The sequence below is a fragment of the Brachyistius frenatus genome, unplaced genomic scaffold (assembly GCF_029030835.1).
Source record: "Brachyistius frenatus isolate BFR_SWC_R1_liver_20210118 unplaced genomic scaffold, ASM2903083v1 Contig_12, whole genome shotgun sequence".
Lineage (NCBI taxonomy): Eukaryota > Metazoa > Chordata > Actinopteri > Embiotocidae > Brachyistius > Brachyistius frenatus.
In genome coordinates this window covers 6,016,801-6,039,579 of record NW_027210611.1, presented here as the reverse complement: position 1 = coordinate 6,039,579, position 22,779 = coordinate 6,016,801, and the positions used below count along the sequence as shown (strand labels likewise).

The window sequence follows — 22,779 nt, the reverse complement described above, 5'->3', positions numbered from 1 at the left end:
CGGCCATATTTAAGGAGACAAAAAGAAATGTGTAAAAGAACACCTGTTATATCAACGTGTGAAAGTCTACATCTTTTTTTCTGGTGTACCATAATTTGTAATTAGCTTGTTTAGAATGTATTCACCTTCCTCCCTCTACTGTTTGCTTATTCAGATGTATTTAGATATGTTCATTCAGCTGTGCAAAGGGAGGTTCATTATTTCCTGGAGTCATTTTATAGACTTGACAATTCTACCCATGCAATTAACAACAGTTTAAACAAAAACAAAAAAGCGAGTGGTGTTATTTTTCAACGGTCCAACGCTTTCGTTGGAAGCCATCAATCTGCCTCTGGCCAGGTAAAACTAAAACCAATGACTTATTTATTCAACCTGTATACCATAAGGACAGGTTCCTACTAAAACTTTCCAGGGGAATGACGCCATTCTGTTCAGGCTGTGACTGAAAATCTTACCTGGCAGTGGTCATTTACCCCTGGCTAAAATATGGGGAGCACTGTTTCATATTAAAGATGACTCAAAAATGGAATACTTGCCACCAACCGGACAAATTGGTCGGCTTCAGTGCTATTAAATAAATGCAATATGTCGAGTCTTAGCAGGACAGAAAGGGAGTTATTTTTCTTTGTGGTCCTGAAAAAACATTTATTAAAGACCACTTGCAAAAGGCTTTGCTCGTGTTAGATGTGAGTTCTGTGACAGAATGATGGTGGCTTGAGGAGTGAAGGATGGATAGGGAAAAGAAGAATGAAGGAGAGCAAAAAGGAAAATACGACTGTGGACTTTTTGATTAAGAAAACAGGAGTGCGGGTGATCATTTGAGTTTAAAGTACTCCCTGTGGCACGGTGGATATAGAAAAGAGAGGATGGAGCAGACAGAAAGAGGAAGAGAGAGATCAAGAGACGGAGTACGAAAGGAGACAGTGGGAGACGCAGCAAGAGAGACGGAGTGATCAGATCAGATAGATACCGGGAGACAGAGAGGACTTACATGTGGACCAGGCATACCCTGTTGCCCAGGAGGTCCTGGCTCTCCTTGTGGACCCTGAACACAGCAAAGAAAACAAAATACAGGATGCAATTAATATTTCCAATCACTGTAATTGACTGTATTCATTCTAATGCAATCCTTTAAATCTAACTAACTATTGAAAATGTTGCAGATTAATTCAGATTATTTAAATTAATACAAGCAAATACTCATTTATATAAGTACAAGGAAGAGCAAACCCTACAAAGACTAATTGGAATGAAGGCTAGTTTGGCTTCCCTGCTGACATTCAGTGTGTCACAAAACAAACACACAAAAAAACAGTTGAGGCCCTTGTGAAGAAGTTTACTCCAGCTGTTGCAACAGACAGAGAGCTTTATTCTGAGAAATTGAGGTTCCCTGACAGTGGAAACTCGGGCTTTCATTTTAGAATCCAAAACGTGTTTTTTTTTTCTGATAAAGGTTGCCTTAAAAACACCCATATGTTAGAGAAGCGTGCGTGTACCACAAAGGCTTATAAACCCTTAAGGGAGGTCTATCGCATTGGATGTAATCAATTTATTTTTTACATGTTTGAGAATACGGCGTGATCATTACCAACTTTTGAGGAAAATAATGAGAAACAGACCACATTTTCTATTGTTCTATGTCTCTTCTACAGCTGCTTGTTTTTTCAGCTCAGTGACCACAAACAGCATTTGGGCTCTACCAACTGTCCTGACCAATAATCTGCTCACGTCATTCAGAAGTCCCACGAGAACCTCCGGGAAGATAAATGGATGCTGGGACCGCTGACATAAACACAATTCTCTGTTTCATCCTTTACAAAAGCTTAAGGCCCCCCTCACAGGCCTGTCACAACTATTACATGAATGCCTGACTGCGATTATCTGAGTTAACTGCAGTCATTTTGCACAATTGTTCAAACTGTTTTCATTCATTTGTAGAGGAACAGCTGGATGAAACGAACACAAATGTCATATTTCTGCCGTATTCAATTTATGTATATAAAGCCAAAAAGGTGTATTTTATTAAACTATGGCAAGGCTTATACTATATTATACTATATACTGTATATTACTAACTAAAATTTCCTGACGTTGAGCCCCTCAGTCAGCAGACTGTAATCGATGGAAGAAAATATAAAAAGTGTAAGACACTTCTTGCTACCATCTGCTATCATTATTGATGATGAATTATGTCACATGGGGGGGTTAAAGGTCACTGACCTGCAATAAGACACGTTCAAAAACAAACTCATTGCTTGGGTGGTCCTGATAAATGTGTCCTGACAACCTGATTTTCTATTTTGCTTCCAAACATTAATGTTTCTCACCATGTTTCCTTTGGGACCGCCTTGTCCATCAAGTCCAGGAAGACCCTAAAGAGATCAGAATTTCACAATGAAAGTCGCTGTTGAGCAAGAACCACATGAATCTCTGAGGATTCATTGATGTAGGAGGCATACTTACACGCTGTCCTCCAGTACCGGGAGACCCTCTGGGGCCAAGCAAACCTCGAGGACCCTGCATATCAAAACAAACACAAGTTAAAGAACATCATATAAAATAATACCGAAACACAGATTCATGATCGTTTATAAAAACGATCTACTAGAGGTTGCCAATAACATATGCTTATGTATATGCTGCACATCAGATGCAGTGGAAGTCATCTAAAAGTGCTCTGTGATTACCCTGAATATGTATAATACTGACCTCACGTGGTCACTTATGGAAACTGCAGGCATGGAGTTCGTATGAAAGTTCTTTTGTATCTCAAAATCTTAAGTTAAGTGCTTAAAATCAGTGCACTTACTTTGCTCTTTCATCTTATTGACAGTGGCTGATGAAATGCTCTGCAACCGTTTCTTTTAAAAGGAGTTTGTCTTACGACTGGGAGCAAACTATTTCTCATGCAACTTTATGGTCCATTAAAGCCGCACGAGGCAAAATATGCCAGTTTCTCGTTGGTAATGACAGAACAACACATTTCCTAGTTCTATTTTCAGATCTATTATTCAAAGACATTCTGTCTTGGCAAGGTCGAGATTACAAGCGCAATGCTCCTCGTACACAGAAATGTCGTTACAGTTGCAGAAAAGAGGAGGATGGCGAGGTCGTGTTTTTGAATATTTGCCAAAATTAATGTTGAGGAATGAGAGTGAGGGATTCTGTAGCGGCGAGGGAAGGGGGTAGCATGAGGTCAGATTCTTATCGTACTCAAAATCCCATAAAAGCTTCGGTTTAACAACCCCCGTCCCACTGTGTTATCAGATGTACTTACACTCTCTCCAGCCACACCTCTCTGTCCAACCTGGCCGTCTTCACCCTTTGGTCAGAAAGACAAATACTTGGTTATTAAGGAATGCAAAGTAACTTTAGAGAGACAGTTGAAAACAGGATGGCAGAGATGGTAACTTACTCTTGGACCATCTTCTCCTGGAGATCCTGGAGGACCTGTAGTCCCATGTTCTCCCTGGAGAGAAAAAGGATCAGAGAATATCAACAAAGATTGGGAGTGGTGCGGGGTTACAACAAAGTTCACAAGCTTTATCTCTGCAGCTAAGAGTAAAAAAAAAAGATCTAAATTTTCACTAAAAAATTCACAGAACACACCCAGAAGATGCTGTAAAGAAAGCAACAAAAAATGGGCAACTAAACTGCCTTTAATCTACAGTAAGCCTGGTGACCGCAACTGGCATGGACCTATATGGTTTCCACTATTTAGAGTGCCCTATAAGGTTTGGCCTACCTCTGGTGGCCCTGTAATTACTCAACATAGCATAAGGCATGGAAGCCAGTCTAGAAATACCCCTCTGTGATCTCTGTGCTCTCTTTTTGGGCACTATATGTGGGCCTAAATTCCACAAACACTAATTTCAGCACTCCTCATTTGCCTCCAGGCCTGGTTAAAGGCGGCACTGGTGGTTCTGGAGCAGTTCCCAACTCTCGTAACTGGGTTAAATTGCCGTAATGAGCTCCGCTGGGTTAGAACTTACATCTGTCAACACTGGAGTGTACACATGAGATTGATGGAAAGTGGCCTTTGAATTACTAAACCCTGACGCTGCAGTAAGGACAGGGTACAGGGTAGCAATAACTGTGTCAATGGGTCAAGAAATAACAGACTGCAGGATATTATTTTTAGAGGCAGATAGTCTTTACTGATATTCGTCCTCTGAATTTTTACATCCAACAAAAACGTTCTCTCTCCGTACTTACTCTGTGTCCTTTCTCTCCGGGAAGACCAGGGAGGCCGTCGAAACCTCGGTCACCCTGAAAGAGCACGGTAAGAAACGTATATCAATCAATATGGCAGTTGTCAATTATTCAAACACAGTGAATCCAAAGCATCTTTTCAAATGCAGACTGTTTTTTGGAAAAGCTTCATGTGCACTTTACCTTGCCCCCTGCCTCTCCTGGCATTCCCCGAGCACCATCAGCTCCATTACGGCCCTGGAGGATGTGCAAATATCATGTCATGTTACATGGAAATCCCATTTGAAAAATATTCAATAATCTTGGTTGGTTGTGAAGAATAAACACTGGGAAGATGCAATCATTTTTCTAACCAGTTTACAGTTATATAAACAGAAGTTTATGAATTTATTGGGTGCAGCTGACGTATTTGAAATAGAGCCATGCATGAAACTAAACAAACTCTTCTGCATTGATCTTTGTGCTCATGTTATCCTGAAATATTAGAAAATTAAGGAGTGTAAACTTATTCTTCTGGTGCAATAGAGCTCTTAGGATGATTTATCAATAAATGTAAAAGAAAGAAAGGAAAAGTATAGAAATGTTCTAGTTGAGCCAGGTTGGAAACTACTCTTACCCTCTTTCCTGCCTTTCCCAGTGGACCAGTAGAACCCTGAAGACCTCTGGGTCCCTATGGAGAAGACATATAGATATCAAACACCATCATTAATATCACTATGTGTTCATATTGAGATTTACAGATGTTAAAAATAATGAGGCTTACTGTACAAATCCAGGAAATAAAAAAAGAATCGAACCTGTGGTCCAGAGTCACCGCTGTCACCTTTCAGTCCAGAAGCACCAGGACCTCCCTGTTTAAAAATGTAAACACATGCCAGTTTAGTAAATGGATGTTATCAATGATGCCAAATATTTGTCATTTCATCATTTGGATAGGAAATAATTTCTGGTGGACTACAACCTAATGCAAATCCAAACACACATTATGTAACATTTCAAACTTGGACAATGCAAGTACAACAACAAAAAAACTCCCGAAGCATATTCCCGTGTGCACAAAATCTCTCTGGTATCCAAGAATTACAGGAGTTAAGTAATATTCATGTTTAGATTGAGACTGCACCGGTCATACAATTACTATTATCAGCTCACAAGATTGGGCAAGAAATTATCCTTTTACTATTACAAGTAATTGCAATATGTACAAAAAAAGTGATTGTATTTTTATTACTTAATAATAAAAAGTAGATATTATGTATTGATGGAATAAAATCTGTTGGTGGTCTATAATGACCAGAGGTATGTTTGCATGTAAAGCTACTCACCACAGGACCGGATCTTCCTGTCATCCCCGCTGGCCCTGGAGGACCTCTCATTGCTAACTGTGGATTAGACAAAAACAAATCCATAAGCCACCATTCGTAACCGTGGAGATAAGAATAATATGTGCTATAATTATAAGTGCTGCCATGTCTATATACTAGAAAGCCCTCAGTTTGTTAAAATGAAGTGACGTGATCTTGAGATCATCTTTACTTGATTTGATAACGCTGCTTTTACTGTAAACATATAAATGCGTTTTTATGTCTACTGATGTAGTTTTTCTCAAAACAAAGACTAGCTTTGTTTGTATTATTAGTATTACAAAATAAATGTGGTATGCATGTTAAAATGCTACATGTCATCTCTGTAACAAGGGGACATCAACTGATCAAAACACCGTGAGGGATCTGTAAACAATAAAGGACACGCTAATAGAAAATTCTCCCATTTTGCAGCATGAACTCTTACAGTGTGCAAACTTTACTTCATTCTTGTTCACACTTTCCCTCTCGAGTATTTGCCTGTGCTCATGGTTTTACCACAGTGAGGTACTGCCAAATAAGTTGTCTGGAATGTATTTGCAGCGTGATTACCGAATGACAAAATTTGCTAATTCAAGGGAAAGCAATTCATGCCCGATAGTACGCTCCACTAAGAGTGAACTGCACATGTTAGTCAGCGTACATGCATTGCGGTGATTTGTTTGCAGGTAGAGGGGAAGACAAACTAGCACAGAAGCCCTGAAGAACATTTCAAAACTGAAAATGGCTCCAAAGGATTACAATTTGAACCTATAATTTACTCACAGTACATTCCAGGGCCTTTTTGCTTCCTCCGGCAAAAACTTTTTGCCATAAAAGACAAATATAGAAAGGTGACAAGTGCTTTCTAGACATGACTAAACACCAGCTCTGGCAGCGCTCCAGCTCCATGGAGCGTTGTGAATGAGTGAATATTCAGTGTTTGTGCAGCACTTAATGATCTCCATCTGTTCGACTATAGATCACACCTTGCTGAAAGCCCCCAAATTCAACTTGTTTTTCAACAGCCCTCGGCCCGTCAGGAACCCTGAGTGGGTGTGAACATCTGTTGTGGCTTTATATACGACCTAACCTGACATAGGTTTATATTTTGGAATTTAGACAATTTATAGGATGAGTGGGACTTGTAAAAACAGTATTTGTCCCTTTTATTTTTTGTTACTATGATTTCTAGGTCATTTAAAGTTAGTCTTTCGTAAACTTGAGAGTGCTGACTTCGAGTACGACAGATTTTCAAACAAATTGAAATCTAAATTTTAAGTTGCATTCAGTTGAAGTTAAATTGAAGCTACAAAGAGCACACAGAATCAAGAAGGATATCCTTCTCTAAACTGAGAATGATGCACTAAGGTCCTATATGGCACTGATACTTACCCTAGCCTGAGACATGATTGCCTGAGCCTGAGCTTCCTGCGCAGTAACCACAGGTCCCTTGTGTGCCTCGCCGCCTGCACGGAACTGTCAGCCACAAAACACAACAGTATCACAATTAAAAACAAATCGACTTGTCTTGTTTTTACAGACAGAGACAACTAACGCCTCCCCTACTGACGGTCTTCAAATTTTTGCTGTGCTCTGGTAAATCAGTAGAACTGCTGCCACACACACACACACATAGATAGACTCTCACAAACACACACACACACACACACACACACACACACACACACACACACACACACACACACACACACACACACACACACACACACACACACACACACACACACACACACACACACACGCATATGTGAACAAATGTGTGTCACCAAGCCTTCGAAAGCCTCAGTCACTGGTTCCACTCCATTGCACTGGCTGACATTTACAAGGTAAGTGATTTGTAACCCAAAGAAAATATGGCTGCGATCTTCTGGGCTGCTGCTTGATGCAATGAGGTAAACTTACTAAATGAAGTGAGTTCACGGGCTAATGCGTGAGATGAAGGGTGTACAGTATGTGAGGGAAATAGGACAGAGAGCCCGGTGGGCATATGGAAAGCAGCGGGACTTACTGGAAGCATCAGAACGGTACCTGAAGGCCCAGGGACACCGTCTGAACCAGGAAGACCAGGACGCCCCGGAGGACCCTGGAGAATCAGAGGAGGGAGAGAGAGTTGTTTGTTCTCTACGTAGAAAAACATCAGATCTCTGTGTGACTGCATAATGCAGCTGGAGCTGAGGTCTACAACCAAAGTAAATACAATCTCCATTAATTAAAAGAATGCTATTTAAAAGGACTTAAACAGTATTTTTGTAAGCAAAGACATCCTCAAATAATTGATTTTGAATAATAAGATATTGTTTTGTTAACATGTGGACCAGTTTTGCTGGTAATGATTAATTAGATGTGGTTAATAAGCTAGCCACATATTTTCCCATGCAATAACATGATTATTTTGCTGTTTCTTAATAATCCCCCGCAGAGGTTCTGCAAATTGAAAAGAAAAAAAAATAATTGTTAACAGTACTAACAAACAACAGCTACAACAGCAAAAGTGCAGAGACTGAAAAACAAATCTGTTCACAGCAAACCCTTGTTTATCTACAACAATAATTTCGGCATTGTTGTTGTTTATTCTAAACAGAAAATGCACTAATCCTACTAAAAGAATAAGAGAGGGAATTCAATCACTGGCAAAGACAAAACCTGTATTTTCATTAAGCTGGCCTCAGGATATTGCCTGCAGGAGAGCACTGACACTGTAACAAGACTAAAAAAAAAAAAATCCTCAGTCACCGCCCTGGGAGGCGATAATGCTCATTAAAATCCACAAAACAACATGACTCAATGAATGCAAAACAGAGGGAGAGGTTTTTTTTTTTTTCTGTTCTTAAATGCTCTCCACAAGTTGCCTAGAAAATGTGCAGCCTATGGGTGGCACCAGAGGAGAGATCGTGTTACATAAATGTAAAAAAAAAAGGATGCATTCTTTTATGGTGGCTATTTGAGGAAGTCTCCGGGCCAGCTCGGCAGCTTTCATCCGTCTGAGCTGCGTTTTGCGAGTTCGCGGCTATGACTTGTCAGCCTTCAACCGGTATCTCCCATCTTAATCTGAGCTCTGTCTGCCTCCAATTGGGTTCAGATGTGCTTTGAGCTCAACGCTAACATTAGCATGCTGACACGCCAACCTTGCCTACCTTGGTGTCCTACTATGCTAACAACTTTAAGCATGGGAGGTTATGCTGCTGGCATGAAGATAAATGGATTCAGCTAATCATTTTAGAGGAGCATTGTCATTAAGAACAGGTGGAAAAGCATCATTGGCGCCAGATAAAATGTTGGGGTGCATTTAGTGGGGATAATCAAAGTTATTAGGATTCTTTCTCCGGAGATCATCAATGTTTGTGCCAGATTAATGGCACTGTATCCAAAAGTGTTGAGATATTTGCTGAACTTAAACACAATGACACTATGAACAGACAGTTAAATTATAACGTGAAGAGATGTTGATTTAATAAGGACGCAAGCTTACAATAGTTATAATAAATCAGGTCAGGCCTGAGAAGTGCCCACTGCTTCCAGGGAAACTTGAATCTACTTAGCAGTCTCGTCATGTGCAGCGATCTAAGACTGGTTCAAATTGTTGCCATATGTTCCCATCTGCCTTCTCACCCGTGGTGGTGACTATTCTCCATCCATTGCTGTTATTGTAAGCATAGCAGCGGCATCTAGTGTTAACGACGGCCCTGCATGGCTGGGGAAAGTGGTGCTTGAGTGGAAAGAAGGGAGACGGTGGTCGCGAGAGAAATGAGCCGATCAAACGTCGGGTGAAGGCGGGTACTGCGCAACGGAAAACCGCAAGACTACAAGAAACGAGTCACTTTTAATCCCCCTGTCAATCCTCAGCAAGACTGTTTCTCATGGGAGGAAATGAAGGGTGGGGGAGCGACTTTTGGACCAACAGAATATGTTTTGATCACTTTGACCCAGTGGAACAATAAGTCTTTTGTACTGGTGAGGAGTCATATTTTTTTTTTTTTTGTTGGAAACTAAACGGTTAAACTTACAGAGACAGAATAGATCCGCTAAAAGGGCGATGGAAGAGGGGTGTAGGGCAATCACCACATTTGGGAAAAACAAACTGAGATCCAGCTTTCACGAGGGGGACAGGCACTTATTTTGTGTCATCCAATCAATCGAATAAAGGGTGCTGGGAAAAAAAAAATAGTTGGAGACAATTTAGGCTTCTACATATTTTAACAGAAAACTGCTTGGTATTCTCACCAATCGCAGAGCACACTGACACAGCTTCTTCTCAGAGCTTTTTCTTTGTTACTATATTGACAGTTTATAGGCATCTCATTTCCCTCCAGCTCTCCTCACTAATCCCCCCCTTACTGCTGCAGTAGCAAGCTGCGTCCAGTTGTTTTATTCATTCCAAGGCGCTGAAACGGTACTTCACAGCTTTTCCGTAAAGAAGGAAGACAGCAGGATAACAAATGCAGGGGTATTTTTTTTTATACATGCTGACCCCCATAATCCTTCAAGAAAGATGAATTGCTGAGGTTGAAGTCAGTATTTCAGTGTTTGGTATCAATAACGGTCTGAAAAACATGTTTTAATTGATACCTGGAATTTTAAATGATTAGTGTACATACAATATATTCTTCTTTTAGCAAGATATAACTGGTTAGTAAATTTTAACATTCATGAGGAGTAGAAAATGGGTGACAGAGCTTCTTGAACACATCTGCAATCAGCTGTAAAATGAGGCCGGCCTTCACTCACCCTCTCACCAGGATCTCCATGAGGACCTTGGAGACCCTGCAATCCTGGGGTACCGGGAATACCCTGAAACCAGACACACACACACACTTATCATAATATCCCCAACTACTGCTAACCAGCCTTCCCACCACAGTCAAGTCTATCCACTGCTTCACATGCACAGGCCAACAAAGACAGACGCAAAGACACGGGTTTGAAAGAAATAAGCCTCAAGATAAAATATCCCCCCTCCTCCCCCCAACACTCCCCTCTGCTTCTTTCTCTCTCTCTCACATACGGAGACGCAGACATACACACATTCATGCACAAATACACACTCTGACTGTCTCTCCCAACTCAAGCTTCACTGGCGATCAGGGCTGACGCTCTTTCCATAAAGACATTTTTTCCCTCTTTAGCTGTTCTCCATCTGTGGAAGGCAGACAGGAGTGTGGGAGAACGTGATACTCACTGCTTGGCCAGGGGTTCCTTGGGGTCCTTCTATAAGCATCCCCTAAAAAAAGGAAAAAAAAGTGGATACAGTAGCATTATAGGGCAGCCCATAAATCCACAGGCAAAGGAGAAGAATGGAGGAACCGGGGCAGGGGGGTTTGGGGGGGGATGGGAGTCAGCGGGTGCGTTGGGTTTGAGGTTGAGGAGTTTACTCAACACGCTAACAATTTTGCCGCTATCTGACGTTGTATTTTCTATAATGTGCGTCTGTGGTCAAAGGTTTGGACAAGAGCCGTTCGTGGTACAGATGCTATGGGAGGAGAGATGGTAACTGCAGCTGCTATTTCAGTCCATGTTTATTCTGAGGCGGTAAATTGTAAAGGATGGCTCTCTAAAGCACTTATGTGGCATTTTAGTGGAGACGGTGCCAGTTGTTTTGTCTGTGGCCTTCAAATGAAAGATGAAAGTTAAATCTCATTAGAGGGGAAGATACCCTTGACGGCCTTTGCATTAGGGGAAAGCATGAGCTAAAGTTCAGTTGCAACGAAAATGAAAAAAAAAAAAAACATACATATGGATGTAAATCAAATTTGAAAGAGATATTTCTCAGAAAATATGCAGAGAATCTGATTCAGGACTTTTATGGACTCATAAATCATTGCATGCAACCAAAGCGCTAAGGTGATATGAAAGCTTGGCACTTATCTCTGAACATTTTGTTAGTTAAAGTATATATATATATATATATATATATAAATATATATATATAGCTTGATTGTTGACAAGATAGATAGAAAACATCAACTAGATAGACGTATATACAGTATACACCAGTGCAGAGAAATACAGCAGTAACGTTCATATAGACCTCTGCTATCAAATTAACATCAGCTGTGAGTTGAAGTACAAATGTCTGAATGGATCTGGACAAAAAAAATGCCATTAGCATCTAACTAGCTAATGTCTTACAGCACAACCACATGATAGTTCAAGTGGGTGTTTTTGTTTCTATTACATTTAACTTTGGCAGATTTTTTTTATGTAACTTTCAACATTTGCAACACAATTTATTTAGTGAATCAAACACCACTTGGACTGTTTCTCCTTTAACAGAATGGTTTATTATCAGAATTAAGACACATGAAAGTGATGCTTCACTTACTGGTTCAATGACAGCAGGTTCACCCTTCTCTCCTTTTTCTCCCAGGTAAGTTTGACCTCCACCCATCTGCTGAAATTAGAAAGATAAAGTGAGTTTCTTCACACGATAATAAGCCAGACCGTTATGTGTAAAGATGGAGTATCAGTGGTTTAAATGCCAAAAATGTGAAACCAATGGACAGCAGATGTCCTGCCTGATGTCTCAGGTCATCTCTTTTGTAGAGGTTATTTAAAAACACAGACAAAACTGCTAAGAAGAGCTCAACAAAATGCTCACTAGTGTCCAGCAAGCCGTACAGGATTAGGTAGTTGTCGTGGCAAAAAGCAGCTTTTTTTTTCCAGCCTTATGGCAAAAAATCAAACCTCAAGAATCATTTTTGGAAGAAGCCATAATTTTGAATTTGGTCTGAGTTCTATTTATTAAGATTCCTTAAAGCCATAAACAGAAAAAAAAAAAAAAAAAAAAAAAAAAAAGACCCCAACTGTGCACAAATGTCGAGGTCGTTACCTGACACTATCCATACAATGACTTCACATGAGAAGAATTCACAAACCGACAACAGCAGTGTGCCCAAAAACCCACTCGATTGTACAGTTTAGCCTTCAGAGAAAACCGGGACTTAATGAGAAAGTCATAAAGACGGGCTGAGATTGTAGAGCCCATAGCACTAATGGAGTGGTTGAGATGAACCCACAGCAGACAGATCTCCAGCCAACATCCAGATCGAGGCTGTGTCACTTCCTGCCTCAGAATCTGGATTCTGGGGCGAGAAAGAGGGCTGGAAATGAGCCACGATAGACACTGGCTCAGCAGATTTTTCTGTCAGGTTTTAGATATCGATCTACAAGGATCTGGTGAAAAAATATTTGCAATGACTTTATTTGTCATCAGCAAATCTAAGCGGATTATTGGTGGGATAACCAGGGAGAAGTATGTATTTGCTAAACAGCAGAGGTCACCGGGGTCAAGAGGTTAAAGAGGGCGTGCCTGTCCTGACAGCTGGGTCGACATCTGTTTATCCGCATAAGACAAGGTGTGTGTTTGTGCTTGCTCGTGTATTTCAGTTTTGTGTTTGTTTATGCCGAATTCTTCAAGCTACAACCATTAGAAACAACAAACAAAAAAGTGCACCGATACCAGAATCTTTTCCATCTTTCCACATTCCTGAACACCACCTCCTTACTCCCCCTCCACCGACCATCACTCCTAACCACTCCAGCACTTACGCTGCTTTCTCTGATGTCTGTCTCCGCTGGAACACCGGGACCGAACTCTTCCTCGTATGTTTCAGATGGAGGCTTGGTGTCAGTGGGGTTGTAATCCCCGTAATCGCCATAGTCATACGGTTTCTCTACAAACTCGTTGTTGTCGTAGTTCTTCAGGTCGTATTCCTTAAACTTGTACGTGTCAGGAGCAGGATCCACCTTCTCCAGGGTGTCCACTGGGGGTGCGGTTTCCACGGGGACAGTGGGTTCAACTCCGACCTGCTCCACGCCAGTGATGTAATCATCCACTATTTCCCCTCCGTAACTCTGGGATCGATCCAGGCATCGCAAAGATGAGGCAGGGGTTGTTAATACGGGAGGAAACATGGAGGTGCGGTTAGTGCATCGTTACCATGTGAGCAGATTCAATGATCACATGTTTTCATAATCACAGTCAAAGCATTAGTATTTAGCACTTTGTTTTAGCAAAATTACCAGATGCCAACTAAGTGAAACTTCCTTTAGGTTCAACTTAGTTGTGCACATGTCCATGTGTCGAGGTTGGGACGACACATATGTGAAAAAACACATATGTTTGGTTAATGGGTGTTAACATTACCATCTATCATCACATTTTTTTTTTTTATCAGTAACTGTTTCTCTGTTTTTAAAAAGAAAAGTACAGTACAACTAAAAAAAATATGGTGTATAGAACAAAATATATTCGAGCTGTACACTGAACTGAAACATTACAATATGAGGGACGGATGGGACATTTTGGACATTATTCAATCTTAAAGTTAAAAAGTCAAAATCAAATGATTCTACACAAACTTTTTTTTTTAAACTGTTAAAGACCCAATGAGGTGAAAATCAGAACCGTGTAAAGTTTAGTATTATCTAAAATGGAAAATATTTGCACAGAATCTGAGGCATTCAGGAAAAAGTGTTTGTACGGGAACAAATGTACTTTGATTTACTAGCACTGCTTTGTAAATCTGCTTGTTTGCAAAGATGCCAATCAGTGTTACGTTCAAACGCTCCATTAGACATCAATGACTTGAGGGAAAATCTAAAATAAGAATTAGAAAATATCCAGCCTCTCATGCACAGTTTTGTCAGTAATGTGCTGAAGTTGTTGCAAACAACTTGAAGTTATGGAAACTGCAGCAACTCATAAAAGTAAACGTCACTTCATGGGATCTTATCAAATGCAAGAGAATTATATGAGGTTAACCACTCTGCAAGAGTGCTTCCATGTCCACATAGGTAATAAATCATTTTTAAAGCTCTCGTCTGCTTCTCTCCACCCACTGGCCAAACACTCTTTAATCATATTTATTACGCACTGCATTTATTGGCTATCATAAATATAAATAGTTAATTCCACAACGTGGCAACAAACCACAATATACTGGCTAAATCAAGGTGGCGCAGTAGTAATATATTTTGTCAACACGAAAGTCGAACACATGTTTAGTTGGGCTATCCATCAAGAGTATTTTGTAAATTGTTTACAGGCTACGTGTATGACTCCATTGCATTGTCTAAAATGTCATCCAGTGCATCACAGTCCTCAGTAATCAGACAAGTGTTCCAGCATAGGGACAGCATGTGCTTGGTTTCCTTGGTTTTACCCCTGATCTGTCATTTCAAATGAATGTCATGTCTCAAGCTAACTGAAGCGGCGTTATCCACCTCAAGGTACATCACGATGCAATCGGCAGTCATTTGCCTGGCGGAGCGCGCGGTTGTATTGTTTTAATTGAACCTCCAAATGTTCCTCATTATCTTGTGTTTTATGTGATGGTTTAGCACAAATTAAGACAGGCTCTGCCAAACTCAGGATATGGCAGAAACGCAGGAGATGCGTCTGTCGACTGATTTTCCATCGGCCACGGTTCATTAAATGACAAAGTCTTCCTGTTTCGGCCTTTATCCAAACTCGTGCTTGATGGAGGCGGTTTCACATGGAAATCAAGGAGTGAAGTAAGCTGTTTGATGTTAGTGAGGCCTCGATGGGTTTCAACCTCGCCATCATAAAAATATGTTTTGTTGCTGGTGATGCCTTACAGCTTTATTGGATTTTCAGTTAAACCATTAAATCAGAAATTTTAAAATAGGAATTTGGATGTTCATTTTCAAGTCAACGATGCAGAAAGAACTTTCCACAATAATAAAAAGTGTAACCCACAGGGCAAGTTTGAAAAAGCACTCCTGTTATCCGAACCTTGATTTCACAAAAATCAAGAAACCAGATATGGATAAATAAAAACATCAACCAACTACTGATTATAGACAGCTGCTACCTTCATTGTGCCGTATCGTATTACATGAGTATGAATAATCCATGTGGCATTTGGGTGAGCAGAAATAATTGTTAATGCATCTGGGCCTCCACTGACCGCTGCTGACGTAATAAAACACTCGAAACTGCTTTGTCATTTGATATCCTATAACTCTCAGGACATTGTCCCGCAACTCTTTTATCAAACACTTTGCAACATGATGCACGTCACACCCTGCAAACATAAATAAAAAATGTACCCCTTGATCTTTCTGAAAAGTATGCATGTCTAAAAACGTACCTCTCCTTGTCCTGCAGTCTCAGTGGGAGTTTCCGGCTGACTTCCGTCCACTGTGGTGTAGTCATACTCACCCGTGTAGTAGTCTCCACCAACATTTGTCTGAAATCAGAGCAGAAACAACACAAGGAAAGTTTGAGATGGGTAAAACACGGTTGTTTAATCTGTGTACTGCACATCCTTTCACAGCAGCAGCAACACAGCAGAGGTTAATACCATTTATCGATCATCAGTACAGTTGCGGACACTTATTGTTTTAGAAGCAGATGCATTTGTGATGAGTAGGATATGCATCAGTAAAGATAATAACAATAAATCATGTAGTCAAGAAACAGGATTAAAGAGAAAAAGAGGGCAAGAGAGAAAATGAAAGACTAAAGCTGAACAACAGAAGATAACTGCACTAGTTAAGTGTTACCTCAGTCTTGGCTCTTTCAGTTGGTGGAGGGTCAGTGGTTACCTCTCCTTCACTGTAGTCATAGAACTCACCATATTCATAGTTAGTGTACTGTAACAGAAAAGCGATTAGGGGGGAATAGATTAATTGATGCAGTCATGTAAATAAACCAGCACAATGTCTGACAGACATAATGTACATTATTTACATGGCGTGTAAGAACTGAGGCTTCTCGGAACAGTTTCAACCTCAAAGTTAAACCACAAAATCAGTCAAATATTTTGTGTCATCATGCAGTTTTGGAAATAACATGGTCAAATGATCTTAGGGGAAGATTTTCCATCCATATTAGAAAACTGAACAGTTTTGCATATGGATGAACCACTCATCCATAATGGCTTCATTGATGCTTTCCCCTTTCTCCCAAACTCCCCGAGCTTCATGTGAAAGATGTTAATGTCTGTAAACAAGCCAACAACAATTAAGATTCTTGTTTGCTTCTAACAGGATGTTGGAGGGTTAATGCAACGCCAGTGAAAACTTATCTGCCTCTGCTGCTTAATTTGTTTCCCAACAATGGCCCGCGGCTTTCATTAAAAGGCTCTTCAAAGCAGAAAAGTCAAGCTGTCCTGACTCGTTGCATGTTGGTTAATCTTGGGGAGAATAGAGAATACAGTAGCATGGGGTAAAACCACTTTAATACCTCACCACTTTTAAGAAAAGGATGGGGCTTTTTTTTGGATCTCCAAACATTCCACTAAGTTATGATGTGGTCTGTTTTGTGTATTATCCAGCTGTTTATTTACTTTTGAGAATGAATTCAACCTGACCCAGCAGAGAGGAAACATCATAATAAACACCACGCAATGTTCATAAGACTGAACTGGTTACTTGGGAAATGCACTTATCCATCTTCTCATCCGACTCTTGGGAAGAACGTGTATAACACTTTTATGTATTGCCGTTAAATACAAAGCTGGAGCCAGAAGATGTTTAGCTTAGCTTAGCTTAGCATTAAAACTAAAAGCAGAACAAGAACAGCAAGCCTGGCTATCTCGAAAAGGTCAATAAGTAACACCACCTGACAGCATCTCTAAAACCTACTCAGTAACAATTTAATGTTGCTTGTTTTAAGTATAAAATGCAAATTGATGCTTTACAAAGCTGTTTCTCACTGCTTCCAGTCTTTAAGATAATCATCAATTTAACTCTGGCGATAACCCACACAGACCATGTCCTATTAAGTAAATACAAAGGTGGGGGAAAAAAAATGCAGTTCCCCATAATGCTTTATAGAGCTGGGGAACATCCCGGGAAGGAGTCTTTCATTTTTACCGTACAGGCGTGAGAGTTCCTATCAATCTTCTCATCTAACTCTTGACAAAAAAAAAAGGAAATATGCATTTTATGTGTTAAACTATTCCTTTAAATCACATATTGGCACAAGGCCCACAACCCGCATAAAATTATTCAATTCAGCCACTTTAGTAGCTACTTTTAGTTTCCCCGAAACTGTCAGATCAGAAGCGAGGTAGATTAAGTTAACAGAACAGCCCCTGATATGCAATACTCTATCAGCACTGGGATGAATATTAGTCCCAGGACAACTGCTAAGCTCATAAAAATAATACAAGCTCCACAGCCTGCTGCAACGTCGGCCTGGCCTGCCTTCAGCGGCCCAGAGAGACAGAGAGAGGTCACAGAGGAGAGAAGCCCTGGCCAGACCAACTGGACTGACTGAGAGGGGAAATGGAGAGACGGAGAGGGTCAAAAGGAAATACAGAGAAAGATAGAGTATGAGGGAAGGATTCATAAAGATTAATGGGGTTGAAGGGCTTGGCTGAGGCGAAGGACTTCACCACTGGCTTGGATGAAGGATGTAAATACTGAAGTGCGCCCTTGAAAAAAAAAAAAAAAAAAAAAAGCTTGCCCTTCCTCCTCCCGAATCACATTTTCTTCCTCTTTTGAACCAGCTGCAGACTTGTGGCTGATGACTGCAAAGGCGGCGTGCTTCAGGTCAAGGAGCCTCTTCAGGGCAAAGCCACGGTTTTGGGGGGATTTTAGAGGTTCGGCTTGAAAATATTGAGGGATACAAGGAGAAAAAAAACTGTTGTGCACTGTGAGATTTGACCTTTACAACAGTGAGTTGTCCTTTGAAGGAGTAAATAATTTTTGAAAATGCTGGAACTGGAATGTAGGAAGGACATTCCTGTTAGAACTGTACAGAAACCGACAATGAATAAACCAGATTTACAATGTTCCTGAAACCAAACTGCTCCCTGTTGTCTATTCAGAATTGACAAGCTCCTTGTATTGGCGCTGAAAAGTAACTTGATGATGAAGCAATATTTTCCAGGACTGGTACCCACTGTACAGCCAATATTTTTGAATAGAGAACCTCCTCCTGATTTTTTTTTTTTTTTTTTTTTTCAAACCAGGGATCTAAAGTCTACTTTTCCAGGTACTGGAAGTCTAGATGGGGAAGGAAAAGCTTAAATTTCCTTGGGAGTCTGGGCAGAGCCTGCTGAACTCGTTAGTGATATAAATCACGGGGCCACTCCAAAGTGGGCTCAGACTTCGTGGCAGGAAAAAAAGAAAAGTTTCCAGTGTGAGCTCATCAGTTATTTAGTGAAATACTGAAGGAAAATGTCAGCCGGCAGAAAGGCTTGAACGAGCAAAATAACCCCCAAAAAAAGTGAGGATGAAAAAAGAAACCCTGACACAAAGCACTGTATTTCAATTAAGAGATTTGGCTGAAGAAGCAACAAGCGATGGTTTGGAGCCATTGGCAATAAAATTTGTATTTTGATATGTCAGCATGTTCCCACTACTTAAACAAAGAGCAGAGAAAGAGACAGATTAGATTTGACATTGAGACTCATACAAGCCTCACTCCTTCTGAGTGCTTATGTCTGGAGGAATGTTTGTAAAACTATTCACGTAATTTGAAGAAAATGTTTTTTGTGCCTTTTGTTTATTTTTTGGCAGACTGAAAGTGCACCGGCTTAAACCAGGGCAAATATTCTAATTCAAAATGGGATTGTCGAAACTTGATGCGTTAAACTCAAATAACCCCAACTACCCACCCATGAACCCTTAGCATTGTTTCATATCTTCACTTTTCATTTTATCTTCACCCTACTAACCACCTGCTTTTTTTTCATGTCAAACTTCATATAATTTCTGCTCAGAAACTGAACGCCGTGACCCTGCGAGGTACTTTGTGTCCTCATTCGATAACGGGGTAATACGTGAAATTGACTGAAGCTACAGAGCTTCCTGTTGCTGTGAGTTTTGACAGCGTGGTTATTTACTGTCACCACAATTGGATCCATTAAGGAGCGTTAGACCCCAGGCTCCTCATGACTCAGCAAATGTTGCATGAAATAACATGAAACTTTTTTAATTGGGAGACAAACTTAACAGCAACACGTCCTTCCAAATGCACGCTTGATGAAAAAGGGGAAAACTATTTGTGGCATTGTTTGAAGATTAAGCAGTATAACGATCTCCAGTTGGTAGATAATAATTTCCCTGAGCATAAATGAGAATGGACGTTTCAGTTCCACTCTTACATCACCCTATCTTTCATATTGATCTACCAAATATTTGATCTATTCAAGCCTTCTGTTTTATTCTCTTACTTCATCTTTTGTTTCCTCGCTTTCACTAAAAACACCCAAGTCCAAAGGCATCTTTCCAAATTCCTGCAATCATCCTTCCTAAATCGCAAACTCTGGCTCCCATACTTGCTCCCTCACTACAAATATTCCTCCCTCCCTACCTCTCCTCAGTCCAACCATCTGTAAAATCTGCCCAACTTCCCCCTCCTTCCTCCAAGCTCCCCTCTTCCTTCGTACAACCCCTCCTCCCACCTGATTTCTTCTCCTAAATCCACCTCGGTCCGTCTTGCTTTCCCCCCTTCAAAATACTGACCTCGTCCTCAGGTTCCTGAGCCTGGGGGGTGTCGTGATGGTTGGGGGTTTCACAGTCAGGGCTGTAGTGTTCACAGTAGTCATAGGCTGCCCTGGAGTCAGCCACTATCAGCAGCTGCTGGATGTCACCCTGGAAGAGGAGAAGAAGTGTGTCAGCAGAAGCCAAGTCAAAATCTTACAGACGACAGAGAGTATTTTTTCCCAAAGCAAATTCCCATGCCGGAGTTTTCTTTTATCCTCAGTGGTCCTCGATATAAAACAGGGAGTTTGCTGGATAATTTACAACTCCATATGTCTATGTTATGACCATCAGTATTATACATTTCAGCTTGTTTTCTGAGAAATTAGGATTTTCCAGTTTGGTTTGGCGAATGGCTCCAATACCCAGGAGCATCGGCCAGTGTTGCTATTGAGGAGAAGCAAATCAGAGGTACGGAAAATACCTAAACAGACCTCTTCAGAGCTGCAGATGGGAACAAAACAGCATTTCATAGTCGCTTAAGCCCTCCACAATTAATCCAGAATCAAGTGCACAGTTGTAAACTGTACTATCAGGTCAGTACACAGCCAAGTCTTCGGTTTACCACTGCTAGCAGCACATATTCAGAGACAAATTTAAAACTACGTGATTAGATATGACTGGAAATATCCCAAGGGGGATTGCAGTTACTTTTTCTCCTTGCATTTTATTAGCAGGAGGCTTGTATGTTTGACTTTTAAATCAAAGAAACAAGGTAGTTGTGTGACAGAGGAGTCATATGTTTGCACTCAGAGCTTATCCGTCAATCACCTAAAACTCCCCCAAAAAATACTTCCACTTTCTCCAAACACCACTCACACTGTCCATTTTTCTTCTTTCATCATTACAAATAGAAACCAAATGTTAATGACTCCGAAGTATGCACCTATTCCTTCCAGCCTGCTTGCCCCGTGTTTGCACCAGCGTGGTGATAATAAAATGTGACAATAAAACAACAAGGCAGATGCTGTACAGTACCAGAGGCGGCAGAGTCTTGACTATTAATTACATATATCTTTATGGAACGAATCAAGCTTTGGGGGAGTCTGTTAGCTTTTAAAAAGAACTATTGTACAGTCCCCTTCACTCAGCCATTAGGGACGGCAAGTCCCCTTACACAGCAGATAAATAACCGAGGTCTGTACTTATCTGAGGCCGTCTGTTTTTCATGAGCCTTTGGAAAAGGAAATTAGATCCCCGCTCCCAACCTTTCCATCAACCAAAGGTTTTTTTTTTCCATGATAGTCTCCTGAGGGATTTTTTTTAAAACGGGAATTGTTATGCCCCTGATCTGGAGAACGTTATCTATACCCATCAACCATATAGGCACCTCAGCTGACCTCTTTCAGACCTGGACTCAGCAACAAAGAGGACAAATAAACAGGGAAAATAACCTGTGCGAAGGTGAAGAGAGGCCACAAACAGGGTGGCCCCAAAAGAGGAAGCACATACATGCAGATTGCATTAAATTTTAGGAGGCAACATCTGTACAAGCTTAGGTCTCTGGAACACATTAGGTACTCACTGTTCCTATGCTCCTATCAAATGCAACGACTAAAGTTCAACAGGCTATTGAACAACCCAAATAATAACGACCAGAAGATATACATATATTTGACATGAATGCAATAGTGTTCAGTAAAGTCCAATCCACCTACTGATGTTAGAAGTTGTGCCATTAAATCTAATCTGTTGCTTTTTGTCCATTTGCAGATCCACCCTCCAACATAGACCCACACATACAGGGCGCAACCAAAGAGTTTCAAAACTGTTCCTGTTGTAATAGTAATTAATAGTAATAATAATAGTAATAGTAATGTGCATGGAGCTGGGGGAAGCAATAACCTCCGTGAGTAAATACTCCAAGTTACGTCAATTGATCAGCATTAGCATTTGTGTTACTTGCATTTTTGTGACCACTTATTCAGGTACATCTGTGATTTCATTATGGACCTGAAACTTGAGCATCAAATTTTGTGTCCAAGTTTTAGGCAACAGAAAGAAGTCACAGGGAGCTAAATCTGGTGAGCAGCGGTGGTGGGGAGCAACGAGTGTGTTGTTACGGTTGAGAAACTCCCATGTTTTCAGCACAATGTGAGCGGGCGCGTTGTCGTGTTGGAGAACCCAACTGCCATCTCGACATGGTTCAGCCTTTTTCCATCGACTTTTTAAAATTTAAACGCCAAGGAATGTTACGATAGAACTCTGTGCTGACAGTCTGACCCTGGGGGACGAATATACAGTCAAATAAAGGCCACTGGTTGCGCTCCTGACCTGAAACGCCTTCTTCAGTCTTGAAACATGAATGCTCACATATCAGTGGCCACAAAAACACGCATAACTCAGGTACTGATGTTGATCAAGCGATGTAACCGGGAATACTGACTCACAAAAGTCATTGCTTCCCCCTTCTCCATGCACGTCACTGCGCTTTACTCCATCGGGAACAGAAACAGTCTCAAAACTTTTTGATCACACACCGGTTATAGTTTTTCATTCAACAACCTGTGTGAATGTTCCTTTACCATCCAACAGTGTCTGTGATGTATCGGAGGTGGGGAAGCTCTAGGACTTTGAGAAATGCAGTGTTGAGGATCTTGGTGTAAAATGAAGCTTAGATCTCATTAAGAAAGACACTATCCTGCACATACCACATGGGGGGTGGGGGGGAATTATCATTCTTAAAGAGTTTACCCTGCTCCTGCTGAACTCTCTACTGAAAAGAACAAAAACCACAATA

The 22,779-nt window shown here is 40.8% G+C and overlaps 1 protein-coding gene across 2 annotated transcripts in view; it reads right to left on the bottom strand.

Moving 5' to 3' along the window:
• Nucleotides 1–22,779, bottom strand: part of LOC138617417 (collagen alpha-1(XI) chain-like) — an 82,864-nt gene that overhangs the window by 42,026 nt on the left and 18,059 nt on the right. Inside the window, exons 5-23 of one of the 2 annotated variants that reach the window (XM_069692415.1) lie at nt 20,022–20,150; nt 16,107–16,196; nt 15,692–15,790; nt 13,125–13,430; nt 11,899–11,967; nt 10,756–10,797; nt 10,305–10,367; nt 7,588–7,662; nt 6,951–7,034; nt 5,538–5,594; nt 5,010–5,063; nt 4,829–4,882; nt 4,396–4,449; nt 4,216–4,269; nt 3,416–3,469; nt 3,278–3,322; nt 2,464–2,517; nt 2,328–2,372; nt 992–1,045 (exon numbers count right to left, since the gene is read on the bottom strand). In XM_069692415.1, coding sequence (XP_069548516.1) covers nt 992–1,045; nt 2,328–2,372; nt 2,464–2,517; nt 3,278–3,322; nt 3,416–3,469; nt 4,216–4,269; nt 4,396–4,449; nt 4,829–4,882; nt 5,010–5,063; nt 5,538–5,594; nt 6,951–7,034; nt 7,588–7,662; nt 10,305–10,367; nt 10,756–10,797; nt 11,899–11,967; nt 13,125–13,430; nt 15,692–15,790; nt 16,107–16,196; nt 20,022–20,150 — 1,482 coding nt within the window. The remainder of the gene's footprint in view (nt 1–991; nt 1,046–2,327; nt 2,373–2,463; nt 2,518–3,277; nt 3,323–3,415; nt 3,470–4,215; nt 4,270–4,395; nt 4,450–4,828; nt 4,883–5,009; nt 5,064–5,537; nt 5,595–6,950; nt 7,035–7,587; nt 7,663–10,304; nt 10,368–10,755; nt 10,798–11,898; nt 11,968–13,124; nt 13,431–15,691; nt 15,791–16,106; nt 16,197–20,021; nt 20,151–22,779) is intronic. The other variant, XM_069692416.1, reaches the window with a different exon arrangement.